The 16,933-nt window shown below is 41.8% G+C and overlaps 1 protein-coding gene across 1 annotated transcript in view; it reads left to right on the forward strand.

Moving 5' to 3' along the window:
- PARVB (parvin beta) overlaps positions 1-15,889 on the forward strand; it is a 50,606-nt gene extending 34,717 nt beyond the window's left edge. The window contains exons 7-13 of the mRNA XM_033058535.2: positions 2,164-2,222; positions 4,633-4,652; positions 5,814-5,875; positions 7,023-7,091; positions 7,943-8,044; positions 9,622-9,694; positions 12,896-15,889. Of these exons, the coding sequence (XP_032914426.1) occupies positions 2,164-2,222; positions 4,633-4,652; positions 5,814-5,875; positions 7,023-7,091; positions 7,943-8,044; positions 9,622-9,694; positions 12,896-12,972 (462 nt within the window). The 3' untranslated portion in view covers positions 12,973-15,889. The remainder of the gene's footprint in view (positions 1-2,163; positions 2,223-4,632; positions 4,653-5,813; positions 5,876-7,022; positions 7,092-7,942; positions 8,045-9,621; positions 9,695-12,895) is intronic.
- The last annotated feature ends 1,044 nt before the right edge of the window (positions 15,890-16,933 follow it).

Genomic DNA, 16,933 nt, shown 5'->3' on the forward strand with positions numbered 1-16,933 from the left:
AGATCTGGGTTATTTTTGCAGTAATTCCCTTTTAAGTCTGAGTGGCAGACTGAAAGGTCAGAGTCAAACCAGGATGAAGAATAAATGTGTCTGGTGCCAGTGGTGGAAGGAATCAGCGTTTTATCAAGGAATGATATTTGCTTTTGGATTGCAAGGTCAGGAGACCTAGGCTTGCTGTGAGGGGGAGCAGTGCTTCCTTTTCCACCAGCTGGGGAGCCAGTGTTGGAACCATTCCTCTTTCTTATCAGGCTCTTGGAGGCATTACTCACAAGTCAACACTTACTGGGGTTTTGTTCACAGGTTACACCATCTTCTCCCTGGGGCTCAGGGTGCCTGCAAGGTCCTGAGCCCTGTGCTAATAAAGCAGAGTGGTGGGATGGAATAAAGACAGCATTGTTTTGTGTGCAGGAAAATGCTGCCCTGTCAGATGCCTCCTCATTTTTCCATCCATGCTGTCATGCTGGCTTTTGCCCCAAAGCTCCTGGCCCTGTTCCCATGGCTCCCTGGGGGGAGCAGGATGAGATAGGAGTGTGATAGGGAAGTGAGGGCTGTGGAGATGTGGCCAGCTGGCAGCACAAAGCCCAGGGAGGGCTCTGTCAGCTCCCCCCTGCCTCCAGCCAGCCTCTCTCCCTTCTACAGCTCTGCCTGCCTTCATTCTTCAGCAGAAAACGGTGGGGCAGGAGTTCCTCTTGCTGGGTTTTAGATTTCAATTCTCATTTCTCAAGCTGCTTCTGGGGAAGGATGTGTTTCTCCTCAGAGCTGTTCTCCCCGATAAGTTCTTGCTTGAGGTTCATCTGGTGAAAATGATTAAGATGGTAAAGGTGTAGAGAGCTTGTGCCTGGGGGATTGTTTCCCTGAGCTGGAAAGCTTTATTAACCCTCCCCACATCATTCTGACAGACCTGGTTCTAGATGGCTGCTGAGATTTGAGCTTTTGGAGCACAGAGAAGGGAGGAAGGAATTTCCTCCATTCAGGCATAGTTTTGAAAGGAACCCATGGAGATGCTAAGTTTTTCACTCTGGTGAAAGCACTTCCACCCTCTGAGGTATTTTGAAACTGTCTCAACACATGCTCTTGGGCAGAGACTCCTTACTCATGCAGAAAATTATGCCAAGGAGAGACAGCCTGGTATCAGGGAAGTGCTGTTCACTATGAAATCATCAGCTGAGCTTTGTGCTCCCTGTGTTTCCTTGGAGGATGTGTCTCTGTCAGGTGTGTGGCAGTGGCCCCAGTGCCATGCCTGCTGTGGGAGAGCTGTGCCAGCACTCTGGAGCCCTGCAATGGGAACAGCCACCCTGCTGGAACCCTAAATCCTGGGAGTTTTGAACTTTCTGTGCTTCTGAGAAGGGTTTGGAATTTGAGGTTTTAAAATACAGTAATAGGTATGAGACAAAACAGAGGTTCTTAGGCATTGACTCTTCTTCCTTCTTGTCCCTTCTTCTTAGTTTCAGGTAGTAGCTTTTAGTTAAATACAAATACCACAGTATGGGTCACAAGTGTTTAGTCATTGAGTCAAAAGTATAAATGATATAGATGTTAGTTTTTAATTAGATAGTTAGACCTTAAAAGACCTTGTAACAAACAAGACACAACTCCATTTTTTCATTTTTAGCTTATTAACTAAAAGTACTGCAGCACTCACTGTACTTTAGATAAGAATTAATAAACAACTAAGTCCAAACACTGAAATCCTGTCTCTCATACTTCAATCCTAACTCTAAGTAAAGGCAAAAAACCCCCCAAAGAACTAACCACAAATACCACCCATGTCATTTCTGTCCCAGAAGAGTCAGGCTACCAGATGTGACAAACAGCTGGATGGCACTGTGACGTGACCAGCTGCCCTATGGGGATCTCAGATGGGGATGGCAAACTCTAAATTGTGTTCCAGGCATGATTTTGGCTGTGGTTGGAGGGGGAGAATTGTTAATGAGGCAGTTAGCTGCAAATACTGCTATAAATACACATCTCCCAAACATCCCTTTGGCTGTCAGCCTGGCCAGTGCCACTGTTCTGGGGGTGAATCCTCCTGTGTCTCGGCTGTTTCACCTCTGCCTCTGTGAGACTTAGTGAATTCATGCAGCTCTGTCCTCTGGGGCTCTCAAAGATGCTGAATGAGCCCCTGATGAGCTTCTCCTTTGCTAATTGCATCTTCCTTTCCAGAAACGAGAAGGCCTCCTCCAGACCACCCATGTTTCAGAGGAGCTGACCACCACCACAGAGTAAGCACAAAACTCCTGGGTGCAGCATGTGAAACCATACCTAAGGATGAGAGAGAAGTTTAATCTTCCCCCATCCTTGCTACATCAATGAGATCCCTTCAGGTGGTGCTTTTTTAGCTACATGGCAATGACTTATCTCTGAAAATATGCTGCAAGGGAGAAGTGTCCTCTGGAAGTTCTTGTGTCTTGGAAGCTTTTCACTGAAAGTGATTTTTGTGAGCCTTTTTTCCCCCTGCCGATTGGATGTAGCTATATACATATATATAAGTAATTTCACGATTATAAACCGCACCATTTTGACTAAAATTTTGGTCCGAACCCGAAGTGTGGCTTATAATCAGGTGCGGCTTATATATGGACAAAGAATGAAAAGTTGCTGTTTTAGTTTGGAGGACAGGTGTCTGCTGAGAAAGGCAGGAGCTTCTCTTTGAAATGGAGAATGTAAAACCCCTCTCTCCAAATTATTATAATTTTGAAATCAAGGGGCTCTCAGGCAAAGATATGGGAATTAGGAATAACAGTTCTTTTCTAGGGAAATTAAAATAGAAATACAGTACTACAAAGAAACAAACTCCAAACCCTGACACAGTCAGAGTACAACCTGACACCCTGTCAGGCAGGGTGTTGGCAGCAGTCCCATTAAATGGTGGCTGCATCCTCCTGCAGTGACAGATGTGATTCAGTTGGAGCAGTGCTCCTGTACAAGGTGCAGTTTCCCTCCAGAGGTCCAGTGGGGATGTGGAGAAATCCAGTTTTCCTCTGGAGTCCAGTGGAGAAAGGGGCTCCCTTAGTGTCCCAAACCTCTGTTTTTATCTAGGTAAGAAATGTTGGGCTCTTCCCCCCAGCTGGAGCAACTTCCAATGGGATGCAGTAATTTTATCAGTCCCACAGTGGGACTCAATGGCCATTAGCAGAAAATGACTCGCTGGAGGAAGGATGGGTTGTGAAAAGGTAAAGAACAATGTCCTGCCTGGTTTCAATGGATGGCCCATTAGCAGAATATCTGCCATTGAGATAAGGATCACTGCCCCCACCCTCAACAGATGGTGATAGAACAGATACCTTTTATCACACTCTGCATTGTAATGTGTGGCTTATAATTGTGAAATTACTGTATATATATCTGCTTTGTACTGTTTTCTCTATTAAGTGTGGATATTTTTGGGGAAGAATTAGTTTGACAAAGGGCAGTTCTTCAGCATAGCTCTCTCAACTGAAGTGATACAGTTAAAACTGGAAGGAGAAAAGAACTCAGCAAAAATAAACCTCTTCCCTCTCCCGGTTTTGTACCAGCTTACTCTGCTTTATGTTTTTACAGTCCTTTTCATAAGGAGAAGGCTAGACATGCAGTTTGGCTTCAACTGAAAGCTGAGGTTTTCCCTCACATGGCCTGAAGGCAGCTTTTCTAAGAGGGGCTGACATGAGCTCTCCCTCAGTTTATCAGTGTGTTGGCTCCCTGTAGAGTTGGCTCAGCTTCCCATGGCTTTGAAGATAAATGAAGCACCATGTGGTGCTTAGTGGGGAAGATCTTTCAGATGGAAGCACTCAGAAATGAGATCATAACGTCTCTGTGTGGACATTAAAGATCTCATAGGGGTTTTTGTAGGATCAGAGCTCTGGCTCAGGTTTGTGGCCAAAATTCCTCCCCTCTCTCTTGTGCCCTTGAAGAATGCCGTGAGCTTGTGCTCTCCTCCAGATGTGGTTTGCAAGATGCTGGGGCTTGGGCATTTTTTAGCAAGAAAGATGTTTGCAGATTTGCATGTGTGTTTATACATATATTTTATGGAACTAATTAATATTACACAGTATTAAGAGGTTACTGCTTAATGTGTTGCATAGTCAGATACATCTATGGAAAATGCAGTGATCAGCAGAATCCAACATCCACTGAATACTTTCAAATTCCTCTGTGCAAATCAGGGCCTGATTCTCAGCTAATAAATATCTGCATATGTCTGGTGATGTCACTGGCTATGCATGTATATGTGGCAGTTTTATTTACATAATGTTCACACAGAATGTGTTATCTTCAGAGAAGACAGGTTAAAGTGAGATAGATGGCTTTGCTTCTTGTGAGGTGTGTGGCTTAGATTGTATTTGTGGAAATGCACACACAAGCACATTTAGTCATTCCCCTTCCATCATAAAAAGTATGGATTAGGAGTCATAACTGTGTGTAAAATGTAATTAAGCATTTCCATGAATTTCAAATGGATTTCCCTGACATCACTGGTGCTCTGTTCCTGCAGCAGGTTGGGTCTGGTCTGGGATGTGCTCAACCCCCTGAGTTTGCACAAGTTGTTGACCCTCTGCATATTGAAAGGAAAACTCCTTTTAGGGCCAGTCTCTTGTTTTCCCAAGCTAATTATTCATTAACTAACTTAATGTTTTTGAATTCTCTGACTTGCAGGATGATGATGGGAAGATTCGGTAAGTAACAAACTTGACTCTGAATTTTGTTTTTGTTTTTTTTTAAATTTGTGTCAGGCACAGAAATCTGGTAATTTTTTTCTTGCAAAAGGACAATGGGTTGAGCAATTCCATGAGGCTGGACTGTGTTGTTGGGGGCAGGTTTTGTTACTCTGTGCAGATGTGGAGCTTAATGGGTAGGACCAGATCTAATTCCTTTGCATGGAGAATCTTATCTCCTCTGTATTTGCTAGACTTTGAAGTTTAGGCCTTACCAACTGTATGTCTGGTCTTCTAAACAAAACCCATTTCTTTTGGTGTTGCTGCCAAGAGATTTCCCTTTTTGCATTTTTGTTTTTTAATGGCATTAAGTAATTTCTCATTTTAAAGATAGATGCTCCTGTAAAGGATGAAAAAAATGTAGTTTATTTTCTTTATTTGCCAATTATAATATGTCAAAACTATAATTTCTCCTCTTGCAACATATCTACATTAAATATGAATAAGGCACTGCAAAATAAGTAATGTCAGGGAGCTATAGGGGCTAAATAATGTATCTTCAGATAACAAAGGAATTTAGATAAAAATATGTTTATTTGACTAGAAAACTATTAAAATGTGTTGTGTAAATGAAAAGGATTTGAAAAGCTGTTAAAAACTATGTTGAAAACAGATTGGATTAGATATTGCTAGACAGTGCTTTGAAGGTAGAAACATAATTTAAATCTTTCTACTGCCTGTAAGCTTTGCTCTTCATACACTGCTGAATCAGTCAGAAGTCACTTGAGTTCAGTTCTAAGCGTCACTGATGTCAGGGGTATGAAGAGTAATTCTAAATTAACCAGATTGTGTGAATTTGACTCTAAATGTGGATGCAACCATAACTATTTAAGTTAGGATTGCAGTACAGTCAGGATTTGTGTTTCATTTTATTTTTTCTTTCACCCACATATTTTATGTACCAATTTGGAATGGCAGAAAAGGGAAACCAGGGATTGTTTATTTTCAGTTACCTCTAAAATTCCCAGGGCAGTTTTCTCTGGCATGTAGCCAAAACAGGGTGCTGACTTCTAGCTTGGGTCTCTGTTACATGACTTTCTGAGGAGAAAAACCTTTCAGCTTTGGACAGGAAACCTGCTTTGCACACTTATACTGATTTTAATTTTTTCTCCCCCAAACCAGAGCGCGATGCCTTTGACACTCTTTTTGATCACGCACCAGACAAGCTCAGCGTAGTCAAAAAGGTAAAAAGTACCTTCCTAGCTTTATTTTTCCACATTGCATTACTTTCTGTGCTTTTGGAAAGATATTCAGAAACATCCAGCAAATAACAGAAGAGGAATCTGAAGGAGTGAAAAGGGTGTTTATCCCCAGGGATCACTGGTTCAAAGCCAGGTGATGTTTTCCACAGCACCCTAAAATGGGATTCACCCACAGAGAAGTTTGCTGAATATAAAGCTTTTACACAAGAGCTGCTTTTGTCCAGGTGCTAAGCACTTATTCCTGTGGTCCCTTGGCTTGTCCTTTAAGGCTGAGCACAACCCATCCATCCAGGCACATTTTTGACATGGCTTTGTGTTAGAGCAGAGGGGTAATGTAGCTGTTTATCTCTCTCTGCCAGCTCTTGCTGCTTTGAGGGAATATATAAGAAACTCCATGTAGTTCCATCAGATAGTTCCAGCCCGGCTGTTAAGCTGCTTATTAGGAGAGCAGCATGTGAAGATCAGTGTTGTAAATTGTCCCTTCCCCTTGTGTGAAATAAAGGATGTGTACTTTTAAAATAATGCTTTGAAGTCTCGGGAAGATTTTTATCTTTCCAGCCTGAAATGTCTTCTAGAAAAGTGGTGGATAAAGAACCAGCTTAACTCTTTCCACACAGTGGAAGTGGTAACACTCTGCTCTGTGTCTCTTCTGGAAGTGGTGTAAGTGGGCTGACAGATCTCTGTGCTTCAATGCCAGGATTTGCAGCTGGAATAGAAATCCCAGACCTGGGCTGCATCCTGGCTGTAATCTGTGTGCTGGATGTGCACATCCCTCCAGCAACAGAGTGGTGTGCACAGCACTGTGCTGGTGACACCTTCAAGAACCTGAACAATTTAGTGAGGGCAGTAAATGCACCCACTGCTCACTTCAGGCACCAATGTCATCCCAGGGTTTTCCCAGGACACCAAAGTTTGCTTGATGTGCTAGGAAAGCTGCATGTAACAGCACCATCTGCTGAGTTCTGGCATCTGGTGCAACAAACCCAGCAGTTCTGTGTCTTTATTTGTGCAAAAGCAGGCAGCAAACATGCCTAGTGTGCTTTTAAAAATGTCTTTAAAGGTTGTGTTAACCCTTTCATATCAGCACTGAGTGTAGTGTCTGACATTGCTGTTTTTTTTTTTTTAATAGTCTCTGATCACCTTTGTGAACAAACACTTGAATAAACTGAATTTGGAAGTAACAGAGCTGGAAACCCAGGTAGGAGGCTTTGTCTTCTTGGATGTAATCTGTGTAAATTGCAGATTTTCAGACATGGGCTTGGCTGAGCAGAATCAGGTCTTGTTTCCAGAGTTTAGTGAGCTGTGGGAGATGGTTATCCTATTGTGTCAGCAAAATGATAAGCACAGCATCCAGAGAATTATACCAGGAGTATGGGTAATTCATTTGGGCCTGGCTTAGTCATTTATTTTACAGCTTTGCTGAAATAAATGGGCAACTGGAGCTGATCTGTTTGCTTCATGCTTTAGAGATACCCAAGAATTTATTTTTCAGAGGATATCACATGTGCCATATCAGGATCACAAGTAGGAAGTCTTAGAACTGCATAATATTATCCCCCTTAGCCAGCCATTAGCAATCTGGTCTGGTAGGAACACTGAACAGGGTGGCTGAAAATATATAGGATTTTATTTAGTGTTTGCTGGAACCATAAACAATCTATTTTGACTTGGGGGAAAAAAATTGTTTTGTGAAATTCAACTTCCTACCTGTGACAGGGGTGACTTAATTTCAAGTTTTGATTAAGGGCAGAGATTCAAATGTCTAACACACAAAACTTCAGAGGGATTGTGGCTGAAATGACAGGTACTGTAGCATTGGGACTGGGGGTATAGAATGTACAAACATGTTTCCCAGGAAGTTTTGGGTTTTTTTAACTACTGTTGTGAAGTTGGCAGGATTCCTTAAACAAATTAAATGAACATGAGGAAAGCATTTTGTGCAATCAAAAAAAAAAAAATCAAAATACATAATTTGGAGTGAGCATTCTTTGTTCTTGTTTATGAATACTGATTTACAAACAGATGCTTTCTCCTCATATTTCTCTTTAGTTTGCAGATGGTGTTTACTTGGTTTTGCTCATGGGTCTCCTTGAGGACTATTTTGTTCCACTTCACAACTTCTACTTGACACCTGAAAGTTTTGATCAAAAGGTGGGTAGAAACTTCAGGTTATGTTCTTTCTGCATTATTATTACTTCATGGATTTTTTCCAATTGTTTTATCCTTTCTCCTTCTGCCAGGTGAAACAGAACCTGATGTATTCTTTTCTAGAGATCTAGCAAAGAGGCTGTGGCACTTGATGGTTAAAACCACTTAAAAATTTCACTAAAAATGGTGAAATGAATGGGTAAATTCCCCATAGTTAAGGAAGAAAGGTATTCTGTTCCTAGCATCAGACAACACATAAAGCTCACAAATGTCCAGGATGAATAAATACAATAATGAGTGCTCTGTACTGTGCTCTGTACTTTGCATAACCAAAGGAATTTTTTAGAATGTAGTACTGCCTGAAGCATTCTTCAGGTCTCTTGCTCTCAGCCCCACACTTGCTCTGTTGTCCTGTGTCCCTCCTTGGAGTCACAATGAGAAAAGTGTTTAGGCTGTGTTTCAATGTCTCAGCCAAAAGTTTGCCTCTATCTGCAGTTGTGCCCAGACCTGCACATGCATTTTGTTTGTTCTCTGTGTATCAGAACACCCTGAGCCTGGTCCTGCTCTCCATTCTGCTGGGTTCTGCAGTGCAGAGCACAGGTTTTGTGTTGGCTGAGCTGCAGCAGGAGAGGGGCTGGGTCAGCAGGGTAAACACTGGCTAAAGTTAAAAGATGGATTGCTTTGTGGGTGCTGTTTAAAAAGGGGTTTTCATTACAGTTTCCACAGGGATTGCTGCTGTCAGCCCCTCAGAAAAGGTGCATCTCTGGGAGGGATGGTTCTCTGTTGCATCTCACACATCTTTGCTGCTTTATCACATTATCTTCAATTTTTGCCCTTGTAGAAGTGCAGGGTGCTGAGTTGCAGCAGCATCTGTTTGGCTGCAATTTTATTATTAATGGTTGAAATCCATAAAGGTTACCCAGTATTCCTGAAGTCATGGTGTGGTTTTGTGTGGAGACTCAGCCTTAGGGAATGGGGATTTGTAAATTGAAGGAAAGGTAGGCTCTGTGTTTGAGGGGAAGAAATCCTAAGTTGGAAGTGATTGGTTTTGTCACAATGAATGAGGAGGAAGTGCAGCAGGTAAGAGATCAATAAAGTCCTGAGCAATAAGCTATGTATCTCCAGAACTGTCATGTGCAGTAACAAAACTGTACACAACTCATAATGCTAATTATCTTCCCTAAATTTCAGTAAGTGTGGACAAGAAATCTGCTATGCAGATCTCTTTAAATTGTAATTTTTGTTCCTCAAAGGAGAGATTAAATGAAGACACCTACCTTCTTTTGCTTTCCCTTCTTGTCCATTTTCTTTCCTCTGAATTTATGCTCCTGTGTGATCTGGGGGGAATTGTTCAGAAGCTCTTTATGTGCAGTTTGGCTTAGCTTGTTTCATAGATTCTCTGCACAGCCTGCCCAGGAGCTGCTGTCACCAAGCACTTCACAGTTCTGCTATGCTTAAACATGTAAATATTGATTGAAATAGAGTTATCAAGTACAGAGAGAATAAAGCATCTAAAAAAAATGATTAAAGGTGTTTTGATGCCTGTATAACTGAGATTCCAAACCCTTTACCTCTTTCAGGTGCACAATGTTTCTTTTGCTTTTGAGCTGATGCAGGATGGAGGCCTGAAGAAGCCAAAAGCTCGCCCTGAAGGTATGGATGTGCATGTGGTTTTAAACTGTGCATAAATCATCAGAGCAGGTGTATTTAATGTGCAACTGCATTCTAACAGTACCACCAAGTGGAGCTGTGAATGGACCCCTTGAGTTTTCCAAAGGATTCACTGTCTGTCCTGGGGTGAGTCCTGCCCATGCTTCTTGGCTGGGATTCACTGAGGTGTCCAAGTGGAGCTGGAGTGAGTTATTCAGGACCTGTTCAGTGCCACATTATAAATTCAGCTGGGGTTTTCAGTAACAATCCAAGCAGAAAGCTTTTCATGGTCTAATTCTTGTAATTCCTACAGCTGGTGCTGGTCTGGACTCCTGTGATTGGGTTCCAGTGACAGATAACTGGAAGGCTTTTTAGGGGTTTTCTTAGGACAACCAGTAGCAAACTATCTTCTTGATTTATGTGGATGTGGAAGTCAGAACTAAAAAGGGTAAAACCCACATTTTCCCTTTAAGTCTCTGAACTTTAAAATTAATTATTGAGGAGGTCTGCATTGTTCCCTGCGCTTGGGATAAAAAGAGGAATTAAAACTTTGCTAAATGAGCAATTTTTATTCCTGATGTTACAGACTATGTACATGTTACAATCTTCTGCAGAACAAAAGAAAATGAGGACCCCAAAAGAAACATTTGGTCTGACTTAAAATGAGAGTGGTGATAGTTAATAGATTAACAAACAGTGGAGATGGTTACAGAGGGGGGTAAAAGGCAAAGGACAGTATTAAATGGCTTATCCATGCTGTCTGTTGTAAATTGGAGGATGAAAAGTGCTCCTGGAAAGTGCTGAAGAGAATGATGAAAACCAGAACTAATTACCTTTACATAAGGCTTTCTTACATCCTTACACTATCATGAATGGTAAAACACTATAGCAGGTCTTGCTTGTGTAGATTCAATAAGCAGCAGAGTGTACTCGTAAGTGTTTTACTGATTGAAATTTTAATTATTAATGCAAGCTGGAGAGCCAAATTAGCTTGTACAACATTCCATTTTTGCATTTTGCTGCTGCAGGATGTACCATCTCCTTTTTTTTTCCTGTGTTTTCCTTCCTGTTCTGTGTGTGTGGCCATTCCTGGCAGCAGTTCCAGCTGTTGGAGTGAGTGTGCTCGTGTGCTGTGTGTGTGCCTGGAACTGACTGTGGCTCCTGAAAAAGAGAGGACAGCCACATCTTGGGAATGGCTTGTCACTGTAGATCTTTTGTAAGATCTTGCCAGTCATGTTTCACAGAACATAAATTCATTTTGACAGTAAATCTGAAGCTCTGCAAAAACAGTCTGTGTAGTTCTGCTCTGTTAATGCTCTACTCTGATCCTCTCCTGTTTGTTCATCAATAGGCTGGGAGACCTGGCAGGTGAATCCACACCCTTCAGCATGAATTGGGCAGTAAATGCCTCTTGGAAAAGAATCATAAAATTGTTAAGGTTGGAAAAGACCTCTGAGATCATAGAGTTCAACCATTAACCCAGCTCCATTGTGTTCACACTAAGCCACATCCCCAAGTGCCACATCTACACAGATTCTAAATTCCTCCAGGGATGGGGACTGCACCACTTCCCTGGACAGCCTGTTTTCATGGTTGACAACCCTTTTGCTGAAGAAATTTTCACAATACCCAATTGGAGAAACCTCTCCTGGCACAGCTGGAGGCTGTTTGCTCTCATCCTGTCCCTGTTCCCTGGGAGCAGAGCCCGACCCCACCCCAGCTTTTAGAGTGCATGGCCACTTTCAGTTGAGATTTTACTTTTGTTGTTGGTAATGTTATGGCTGGGCATGTTTTATATTATTATGAGAAACAGGAGGCTGAGAATATGCTTGTTCTTGGAAATACCTGTTAGACACTGATCAGTGAGGGACACTGCAGCTGTCCCCAGACTGGGGATGCATTGCACACTCTGTATTCTTTAATGCAGCCATCAAAGACACAACAAGTTAGGAACTGAAAGTTAGGAAAATGGCAGACTGGAATTACAGAATAACTTTTGCAACAGTGGTTATTAACCATTGGCCTGCATTGTCAAGGAATGGAGATGGAATTTCCACCCCTGAAAAATGGAAAAAAATAAATTGAGACAACATTGTGTTAAGCTTGTGTTTTAATTTGGCTATCAACTTTCTATGATACCTGGAAAATTTAAAAGTTTTGTATTTCAGTTATCCAGATAGGACATTTTCTTTTGCAGGGTGCATGACTTCACAGCAATTAGGAACTTTCTTTAGGGCAGGAGAAGATTCTTCTGCAAATGTGAACTTAAAACCATAAATGAAATATGTAAAATAATACAGGAAAAAGGGTAGAAAGAATGTTTGAGAGATTACTGAATGTACCAGATGAAGTGTGGGGGTTAGAGTGACATCCAGTGGGGGTGGGAGGGAAGGGTGGAGAGGTCCTGGCAATGATTCCTCAAAGCAGACAGTGGGGGTTTCCCTTGGACCTCACATTAATTGTGCTTGGTCTATTAACAGTTTGTTCTCTTCCTGGGACTTTTGATGATTTTTTAAATTATCTGTTCTTCCTCACTTCTGCTTCCATATATATTATTTGCTGTGTATTTTTTGCTTCTTCCTACTAATTTCTTACATGTTATAGCCAAACTTTCTTTCTACCTCTTCAGCCTGCTCTGTGCTGTGCCTCCCCCCAGAATCCCTGCATTCCTGGCATTTTATTGTAGTATAGGTGGAGAGGTGCTGACAGGAAAGCCTTTTCTTGAGAGCTGTTCCCTGGCCTAGCGTGATAAGAAGGGTAATGAAATAATAAAAAGCTTGGAGTCTGCGAAGGATTCAGGCTTTGTTAATTCATGGACCATATCATCACAGAGCTGTGGATGTGGGTCAGTACCTCAGGATGTGTGTGACTGCTCCTGTGGCCAGGGAAGTCAGCAGGACTATTTCCCAAAGCTTTTATTCCAGGTCTCTGACAGAAGCAAACTTTCTCTGTAGCCAGTTTTAGCTGAGGGAGGGAATTACCTTCTGTTTCCTAGAGAGAAGTCAGCTGTGACTGTGTGATTGTTTTGAAGCACATCATGCAGGACATTTAAAAGGCTTGGAGAGATCAGAACTCTCTGGATTTTATTTTTTTTTTTAATTCACAATTCCATCAGCTCAGAGATGTGAGGACTTCTGTTCCTCTGTTCAGGACAAATAAGGGAAAACAAAATGCAAATTAAGGTTTTCTTCTTTTCTTCCACAGATGTTGTCAACTTGGACCTGAAATCTACCCTCAGGGTTCTGTACAACCTTTTCACAAAGTACAAGAACGTTGAGTGATCCTGGAAGCTGCTGAGGTCTCTTCACCCTTCAACCTCCTCAGGCAGAAGTTACAATAAACATGCCCTCTGCATGCTCCCATTGTGCCTTATGCTATGTGTACTTCATGCATTCTTCCTACAGTTGATGTGTTCTCTCTGTAGCTGTTTGTAAAACAACCCCACTAAAAATGATGCATGTGTATTCTCTAGGTCACTTGAAAATGTGTAGGTATTTCACACTTTTGCCAAATGGATCTGTTGTTTGCTATAACCCACAAATGTTCTTTTGAGAAAGGAAATATACCACTAACTACTTTAATAAGCAGGGAAAACATGAGACCTTCCTCATGGCTTGAGATTCTTTGCTTCTGCAGAAGGCTTTCTTCTGCATACTCCTTGCTTGCAGCTGGCATTTGATGATTTTCCAGGCTTAGAGTGTTAACAACAGCAAATCACCATTGGAATTTATTTAGAAGCTGAGCCTTTTCTATCAAATAAGGGTTTGTATGTTCTGTTGGGTGGTTGGGCTGAGGGGAATTATAGGCACTGTCTGAAGCTGATGGCAAAACTTCAGTGTTTGTGTTCACCTCTTTCTACTCAGTGTTACTTGCATTGTGTTTACACAGGACAAGCCTTGCAATGGGATGACCAATTAATCTTCTGATGTCTAGTTTTTATTTAATCTCTCTTCTAGGAGAAATTTGGTTGCTTAGGGCCACTGTCACCTGCTAAGCAGGCAGCTTCAGTCAGGTTGGTCAGGAGCTGGTCACACAGGCAGGGGCTGGGTTTGTGCATTTCCCCCAGTCCTTCCTGAAAACATCAGAGGGAATGTGCACCTGAGACACCTGAGTGGGTTTTTGAGGAGAGCTTTGTGGAGGAAATGGGATTGGCATGTGCAGAGTAAATGATATGAGGGTTATGCATTCAATATCACCCTTTGAGCACATAGAGATTTGATTGCTGCTTTTATCTATCACAGCAGCAACTTTTGTTTCATGGGCAGCCATTCCTTTGGGTGAAACACTAGGCAGAGTGCCCTGAAGGAGAGCAGGTAGAATTGCTCTGCTCCATGGGCTCACTTGAGTCCTGTTGTAAGTCAGCATCTTCTTTCCCTAAAAATCGATTTTTTTTACTGCAAACATTTGCTTTTGAGCTCAGGTTCAAGAGGAAACATGCTATTTGAATGGTATAATTTTACAATTGGGATTTTCTCCTTCTCTTCTCAAACATTTTTTCATCTCAAAGGGACAGAAATGAGCTTCTGCTTCTTTGCTTTGTATTTTTGGGTTCTGAGTTTTAGTATTTGGATTAGTTGGATCACCTCCCCTCACACCTCTAAAAATAAAAGATGGTAGGAAGTTGTCATTTCTTTGCATGAAAAATTCAGATCCCCTCTGCTCTGCAAAGCTCTCTGGGGAATTTTTGCATGCTTGTCCTTCCCAAAGGAGCTGACCTCTGCTGTTTGTGCTGAGCCTGGAACAAGTGGATGTGCAGTTCAGATGGGGCCACTGAACTCCACCACAACACAACAGAGGAGACTTGCACAGGTGCTAGGTCCTGGTGGGACAGCTCTCCTGGCAGGGGAATGACATTGGTCCAACTTTTGTGCTGAGAAATAAAGGTATCATGAGGCTGGAAGGTCACTGAACTGAAAGGTCTCTCGAACTTTTAGTTCAATGCAGGGTTATTTGCAGGAAGCAAGTTTGTTAAAGAATTGTCATTCCACCCACCTTCCTTCAGGTGATGTGCAGGTGCCAGCTCTGTTTATATTCTCTGAGTTGCTGGGAAAGACCTCCAGAGAGTGTAGTTTTTGAAATTGCAAGCAGTATTAATATAAAAAGAAAATATTGGTGAGGGTGATTTGGCTCTGAGAGGGGAAGGGCTGTTTTGGAACAGCTGGCACCTTCAGGGCACATGGGCAGAGCTGAGCAGGTTATGACAGGTTGTAAGAGTGTCTGCTTTGTTGAATTATGTGTTTCTGGTCCCCTTGCTACAACCATGGGTCTCCTTTAGCATTCCTTCTGTTAATATATCCCTGTCAGCCAGGACTGCTCCCTGGATCAGGTGTCACAGCCCATCCTCTTGTGGTTTTGGTTGTTGGTAGATGTTGCACAGGGAAAACACTTCTTTCATTCCTTGGCTCCTGGCAGTCTGGCCAGCTCACTGTTCTGTAGACATTGTGTTATTGTTAACCAGATTTGTGAGCAGGACAAATTGAAGTGTGGCTTCATCCCAGTCAGCCCAGCTTCCAGGAGGAGCTGTGCAGGTGAAGCTTCTCTGAAAGCCTGCTTTTGTCATACCTGTCTGTGACACAGGCACAATAATTCTTTGCCTCTCAGACAGCTGAGTCAGTGTTAAAAATGTTATTCATGATGTATTTGTGTTACTGGGGTTTTACATATGGGTTTATCTGGAATGCTGAATGCTCTGCAGCATTAAACTCCCACATTTTTAAGTACATAATGAATGTGTCTTTTCCAGTCCATAGAACTTTACTTTCAGGTGCATTTACTTGACACATTCAGTTACAGTGAGCTGTACTACCACAGAAAAAGCTCAGATAGTTCTTAGCTGCATTCTGTTTTTCAAGATGAAAAACCAACAGTGTCAGTTTTTAAAAACCAGTTTAAACCTTATAGGATTTCTTACTCATCTTCCCTACACCCTAGTGCTTTCAGTATTAATGTATTTTTTAAAAGTCTTTTCTACTGTTTTTAACAGTGTTTACTCTGGATTTCTAACTACTAAAAACCAGCCTTTCAGATAAAATTCTGGACTTGTCATATGCTGGAGATATCCATCTTAGTGATAAGAGTTTCTGTACTGTAAGCAAGTTACAATGCAATGCTATGTTTGCTAAAATTCACAGCAGGAGTGTTTATGCATGGTTTTTGACAGTTGTACTATTTATTCAAATAAACAAATAATGATCACTATGTTTTCTACTTATTTTTTTTTTTTTCAGTGAAAAAATTTGTGGGGAGAACTTTGGAATGCTGAGCTTCCCTTTGCTCTGGTGTGCAGAGAGTGTAGAGTGGCTCTCCAGCACAGCAGGGCCACGTGGAGAAGCAGAAAAATGCATTTTTAGACCTTGTCACTGCTGCTGAATCCTTGAATTGTTCTGCAGTGACTATTTTCATGTGGGAGCCAGGTGTTTGTGATGGGGGTGTGTGCATGAGAAGTTTTACAGAAACACCACCCTGGGTCAGCCCCTTGGAGCTGGTCCAGGGGCCTCTTTGCTCTATTTTCTTGTGATGTCTCCTCAGATTCTGGTAGCAAATCAAAATATCCTTGTTAGGGGCTCTCTTCTTGAGAATAAAACTCAGCAGAATTTCAGGAATGTAAAAAGGTCTTGTTTATTACTCTAAAATCTAAGAGAAAGGGTAGGGAAAATTCTAGGAACTATATAACCATGTATTAACAGTCTGCAAAGCTACAAATACATGAAAAATGTATAAAAACCACAAAAATCTTCATGTGTCATAGGCATGAAATCAAATGCAACTCATACAGGATTGACTACTGCTGTTCTGCAGTAGTCTGGGCACTCCATCAGGTTTTGGAGGAAAACAGGTGTGTTAAAAAATACAACTCACACCTGGAGGAAATGTCCAGGGGAGGTGGTTTCTGTAGGAAACTCTTCCTCTTTAATCAGTAAAAGAGGAGGAAGAGCAGCATCACTGCCTGCTGGAGAAAACTTTTGTCTCACATGAGGGTTTTGAGTCCTGGTGGGGCTAACTTCCTCTCTGATGACAAATGAATTAATTTTCTAGGTTTCTCCTTCTTGCCAGGTAAGTAGAATGGTCCTGATCTGTATTATAGATGAAGGAGCATGAGGAAAATGTGTATTGGAATGTAAAGGTGGTATTTGCACCACTTAATTAGTGGCTTGTTTGTAGTTTTTTTCTGTCTTTGCTCAGAGTTAGGGTTAAAAACAGAAAAGAGACGTATTTTCTTGTGTTTGGGTTTGGTTTTTATTA

This window comes from Catharus ustulatus, chromosome 4, assembly GCF_009819885.2.
Source record: "Catharus ustulatus isolate bCatUst1 chromosome 4, bCatUst1.pri.v2, whole genome shotgun sequence".
NCBI lineage: Eukaryota > Metazoa > Chordata > Aves > Passeriformes > Turdidae > Catharus > Catharus ustulatus.